Source organism: Dichomitus squalens (genome assembly GCF_000275845.1).
Source record: "Dichomitus squalens LYAD-421 SS1 unplaced genomic scaffold DICSQscaffold_40, whole genome shotgun sequence".
In the NCBI taxonomy this organism is placed as follows: domain Eukaryota; kingdom Fungi; phylum Basidiomycota; class Agaricomycetes; order Polyporales; family Polyporaceae; genus Dichomitus; species Dichomitus squalens.
The window spans coordinates 140,405-146,442 of record NW_006766922.1 but is presented as its reverse complement, the minus strand read 5'-3'; the positions used below and the strand labels follow the sequence as shown (position 1 = coordinate 146,442).

Below are 6,038 nucleotides of genomic sequence, written 5' to 3'. Positions count from 1 at the left end.
TCGCTGCCGGCTATCTTCCCCAACATTACCGCGCTCTCTCTCGTTCCCTTCCTCGTTCCTGGGTACTCGGGCCACGCTTCTCTCACCATCGGCTTGGAATCGCTCACCGAGCCGCCAGAAGGGGAGCGGAAAGTGACTTGGCCCGCTCTGGACACCCTCTGGGTCTCGGTGACGGACAAGCGAGATGCAACGCAGTTGGAGACGGCGCTAGACTTCCGAGCGTTGCGTGGTCACCCGATTCGTCACCTCACCGTTCGCTACAACCCTCGCAAGAAGAAGGGCAAGGGTGGCGTCGAGAACAAAGTCCCGAGTTTTGCGGCGGCGTTGGAGGAGCACGTGAAAGAGATCACTCTCATGGAACTCCCGAGTCGTGAACCGCGCCGGGAGATAGATTGGATGGTTAGGCTGCCGGAGAGGTACGGCTTGCCTTCTGCCTTCCACAGGGACTGGCCTTCGTGGAATATCTGAGCAGGATGGACTTTGGGTGACATGAACTCACAAAGTTGGACGTGATCATTCCAAACCGAAACGATCCATCTACGTTAGTCATGATTGTCATCGTTAGTCACTTCTGAAGTGCAGTGAAACTGTTCCGAATGCAAATTTATCTGCCTAAGTGCGAGCGAAGCATCAGAATGATACATAACACCGCAATGCGGTTCAAAACGCCGTCCTCAATAAGCCTGCCTCCGGACGTCTCATTCTGGACAGTCCCTCCCAAGCTCCCGAATGCAAGGCGTTCTATTCTTCACGCCTCACGTCGCAACTCTTTGTAAGTGACCCGCCCTTGTTCAGCATTCGGCTCGCCAATCTGGCTCTTCGAAGGCGACACGGTCGCGACCCTGTCCCAGCCGCCACATCGGCGCGGCCTCTGGATGGCAACGCTCCCGCTACGGAGCGTAGGAACGCTCTTCACGAGGCGCGTCGCAAACACCTGCACGTCGAAGTCGTCCAGGGTCCGTTCAGCACGGCTGAGCAGCAGATGAGACACTGGGCGCGGGCGCGTTCCTGGGGCGGGAGGGACGGTCCTCGAACAGAGGTGCACGATCGTCACGGTCGGAGCCATCGCGAGCGGGTTGGACTCATCGCGGAACTGTATGTCCGGGTACAGGCCAACGTCGCGCACGGTAATCTCGAGGTGGGAGAGCTCCAAGGGAGCAAGTGCGTCCCCAATGATGCTCTAGGGACAGGTAAAAGTCAGCGTCGCACCCGGGCCTGCTGCGCCCAACGTGATCAGAAGGGGACGTACCAAGGCACGGCCGACGTCAAGCTCGCAGTCGTAGACGGTGAGGTGTAGCTCAAGCTTCAGGTTCTTCAAATGCGACATGTCGGTCGAGCACAGGGCTTCGAGGAAGTCCGAGTTCATGACCTCCAGTAGGGGAACACCTCGGAAGCTGATCGTGAGCTGCTCCGGGCACGCGTACTCGAGCACTTCGATGAGTGCGCGATTGGGACGAGCGGCCGGGGCGTCTTCGAGCACAAGTCGAGGAATGTGATGGGCGATGCCGAGCATCCAGAGGTCGAACACGCGCCCAGTGAAGACTCCAAGACGTTCCCAGGGTACCGCATCGCCTTGCTGGTTGTCCTGCCAGGCGAGGTTCTGTTGTCGCTGGAACATGATCGTGGGGCGCAAACTGAGGTCGTCGTGGTAAGACGGCGCTTCGCTGTCCACGGAGAGATGGAGATGGGTGAGGTTAGGGTACGCTTGCATGTAGGGGATGGGGATGGGCAAGGCATTGTTGACAAGTGTTAGCGTGCGGAGGTTGGGATAGATAACTGTCGGAGGGTTGTACATCATGTCGGGATTCACCTCACACCAGAGCCCAAACGTCAACGCCGTCAGGGTGTAGGCCGACCGTTGAAAGACGTATATGGGGTGGAAGCCCTTGTTTGCCATCAGACTCGGGTTTTTTCTATGGTTGATAGGGAGGTAGATGTATGCGGAGGTGAGCCTAGACTGAAGTGTTCGGGCTAGATTGAGAGAACGCTCGCCCGTGTTCACCAAAACCAACGTCTTGACAGTCTGAAGTGCAGCAAAGGCAGGAAGGAGGTCGGGATAAGACTTGATTGACTCTTCTACAGCGAGTTCGAGCCTCTCGAGACGTGTCAACCGGGGCAGCAGATCGACCAAGATCCCAGCGATGTCCCCAGGCATGGGGCCCATGTCGACGCAGAGCATACGCACGTAGGAGCATCTCGAGAAATCCTCTGCCCGTAAGAAGAGGAGAAGCGATAAGATTGTTGTCTCAGACCCTTCGAGTCGGATCGGATCCTGCAGGATTATCTTTGCACCTTCGTGATATAGACAGCGACAGGTAGCCATAATCGACGTAACTGTCTTCGGTGGGGAGACCGACAGGATGAGTAAGAGGACGTCCTCGTTGAGTTTGCTTTGTGGCACGGCCCTCATTGCTTGCTCGCTGCCAGGCATGCTCATAGGAAAATATCCAGTGACCCAACGTCTGACTACAAGGCATGAGAGAAGACGGGCATGAGCGATATGCGTTGGAAAACTTATATAAAACATACGCTTAGCTCTCCCGCGGAAGCTTCTGGTCTAATTGCAGTTCAGCTGAAGCGTCGGATGGTGGTGAGGGAAGACAAGAACTGGTGTTATGCGAAACGAAGACTGACTAGCAGATGCATGCGCGAACCACGTACGAGCTGAGCCGAGCTGAACCGAGCCGAGCTTAGCACCTTAGGCCACCTCTGTCATCGAACGGAGAGGAACTGATTCGCGCATGCATTGAAGACCCGATTGACTCACCAGACTTCTCGATACGTGCAAATGGTGCCTGTCAGCGTAGTGTACCTGGATCACCGTCTCCTTGGCCATCCGTCGAAGAGAGCAGCGGAGCAGAAGCAGAAGCGAGCCATACTAGATGCTTACATCCCGTACGTGGCGGAAACCAGATAATGGCGAGCGGCACCAAAAGGCGACTCGGGCGTAGAAGGCGCTTGTCAGGCCGACACGACGGTGACGTTCAACCACTATATGCGATGCGGTGTATTGCAGAGTATTGTCACAGAGAAGACATTTGGAAACGATAGGACCTGGCTGATCTCTCCTGAATAGATCAAAAGTTGAAAGCCATCTATCACGTCAGCCTAGCCTTCCTTACTGCGCACTCGTATGTCAAACGCACCATCCTTCCTTTTCCCCCGCAGACAAGCCATGTGCCCCCCGACATATCGCACATGCCATCCAGAAAGCAACAAGCCTGGCTCATGATTTCTACCTTGGCCTTGACATATTTACCGTGTCAGCGGCCATGTCCTGCCTCCTGCCTCACGATTCCCTACGTGACGTGCAACAGGGCAACGCCAGCAAGGAGCGGACATCCGTAATAGACCAAACATATCGAACGAGAGCAAATATACCAAGCGGCCTTGGACCAAACTCCCAAAGGGGGTAGTCACGGATGCGCTACCTGTTGATTTGCTCATCTCTGATACCGCGTCTTCTCCGTGCGCCCCGCGCCTAGCCGGCCTGTGCGTTGATTTCGTAGAACACGCAAACGAGCGAGTCGCTGTAATCGTGGCCACACCTTGTCTCTAAGACCACCAATCATAGGCAGCGGTTCCGCACCTTCCTGAGTCCCCGCCATGGAGTGCCCTTTCTTGCATCATGTCTCGCGATCCTGGGTATCGCTGGCATATTTGGACGGTAGATTGAAAAGATTTTGGGGAATATAGGTATTCGGTGGCTGGGTGAGAGGATGGACTCGGAAGTGCAGGACATGCGCAGACTTGTACGGATGTCCGAGGGCGAAGAAAGTCCAAGTCATCGGCAAGAGGATCCAGTATGCGAGCCCAGAGCTTGCGCGGAAACGCCCATACTACCAGGCAAGATGTCACTTGCTAGTATGAGATCCTCGAGAGCGCAGGAAAACTGAGAGTCCAGCTGCCACAGAGGAAGTTGAAGCTGCTGATGGAATTTGAAGAACGCCGACATACGACGCAGCATGGGCGCCTATCTGTCTTTTCCACGGGGCCGCGACAACAGTCTGCGATGTCAGCTTCAGGTTGCTACTCGACGAGATTGATCTTGACGCAAGTCTTGCAACAGACTCTCTCTTGTCTGACAACATCTCATTCGTTACACAAACCATGCTCTTCTCAGAGAAATCCCCGCGTCCATTTGTCGTGACTCCATGCAGCAAGATGCACATCGATGAGCTCATCAGTAAACCTGGGAATCACTTAATGCCTCTTAAAATCGCCTTTAAGGGCATTAAGGCGCTTAAGATGGCATTAAGGCGGTCTAAGACGTAAGCATTAAGATGCTCGATTAAGACACTTTAAGACAATTAAGATGGGCGAGTGCAAAAACGTTCTGCACTGTCATCGGGCGTGCCGGCCTCTGTCACAATGTCTGCACAGGTTCCGATAGGTCTCTCACTCTGCTCCGCATGATCATTGGCACGTATGCCGCACGTTGTACAGAGTCGAGAGTGAGCAGCTGGAGGATATGCGTGGGAGAGCTAAGTGGCTTAAGGCGCTAAGCCATTAAGCCAATGCATGGTTTACTGATGCTGCGGTGACTAGCAAACGAGATCCTGGAGGAGACATGATCACGCTCACATCTATAACAAAAGATATGCGCGTCGTGTATATCTTAGTCAGAACAACGCTGACGGTTCGCTGTGTAGTCGGTACCTGAACATGGTGAGCAGGAGACACCCCTCTTATAACGCCCTGCTAAATCAGCTGTATCTACTTGGCTAATTGTGACATCCCTTCAGCTGCGATCTCTTGAGGCTGCATTCTAAAGAGGTCTCGCCACTACAGGCGGCCTATATAATGCAGTCTGTCCTACCAGTTGTCTGCCTTTAGACATCTTGACACTTGTCTTCGCACTCGTGCCTCGACAACACCAGCTCTCGCATGTAACGATTTTCTGGTCCCTTGGCCATGCCCCACTCGCACCGTGGAGGAATAGAGGGTGTACGGTTTGCCGTCTAAACGCCATCGCACAGTACATCCGCCTCAAACCCTCCTGTTTCCCTCCCTCGCTTGTAATGTCTCTTTCTGGGCTATACACCGTACTCCGAAGACACAGCAGGCCGTGTTCTCGTTTTTCTCCTCTCTAATGCTGCAATCCCGTCCTCTTGCCATCAAAACTACGATATCTCGACTAGACAAGGCAAAGTCAATGGCGAAATCCTCGGGATCGTCCGTCGTCGCGTTGGCGGCAAGGACAAGATTTCCCACCTGTGCCTTTTTTCCGAGCCTGGTGAGCATCACATGATGCAAAGGTTCTCTCTGGCTCCAGTTCCCTGCGTGGCGAGATCCACTCAAATTCCAGGAGTCACAAGACTTCCTTTGCGAGTTCATCTGCCCCTTCTCGGTCCAGAGGGAGGCTTATCGAGGACAGCGTTCGAACCGCATTGCGGTGTTATGTATCATTCTGGTGCTTCGCTCCTCGCACTTAGACAAATGAAACTTGCATTCGGAGAGATTTCGTTGTACTCGAGAAGTAACTAACGATGACAGTCGCAAGTAACGTTGATGGATCGTTTCGGTTTGGGATGATCACGTCCAACTTTGTGAGTTCATGTCACCCAAAGTCCATCCTGCTCAGATATTCCACGAAGGCCAGTCCCTGTGGAAGGCAGAAGGCAAGCCGTACCTCTCCGGCAACCTAACCATCCAATCTATCTCCCGGCGCGGTTCACGACTCGGGAGTTCCATGAGAGTGATCTCTTTCACGTGCTCCTCCAACGCCGCCGCAAAACTCGGGACTTTGTTCTCGACGCCACCCTTGCCCTTCTTCTTGCGAGGGTTGTAGCGAACGGTGAGGTGACGAATCGGGTGACCACGCAACGCTCGGAAGTCTAGCGCCGTCTCCAACTGCGTTGCATCTCGCTTGTCCGTCACCGAGACCCAGAGGGTGTCCAGAGCGGGCCAAGTCACTTTCCGCTCCCCTTCTGGCGGCTCGGTGAGCGATTCCAAGCCGATGGTGAGAGAAGCGTGGCCCGAGTACCCAGGAACGAGGAAGGGAACGAGAGAGAGCGCGGTAATGTTGGGGAAGATAG

At 54.5% G+C, this 6,038-nt stretch overlaps 1 protein-coding gene across 1 annotated transcript; it reads right to left on the bottom strand.

Annotated features, from left to right (window-relative positions):
- Nucleotides 1-978: 978 nt before the first annotated feature.
- On the bottom strand, nt 979-1,543 carry DICSQDRAFT_139451 (uncharacterized protein; the record flags this gene model as incomplete). The annotated part of the gene is made up of 2 exons (XM_007368840.1): nt 1,255-1,543; nt 979-1,185 (listed from the first exon to the last, which is right to left on the bottom strand). A coding segment is annotated over exon 1 (248 nt), but the record flags the coding sequence as incomplete, so codon positions are not given.
- Between the last annotated feature and the right edge of the window lie 4,495 nt (nt 1,544-6,038).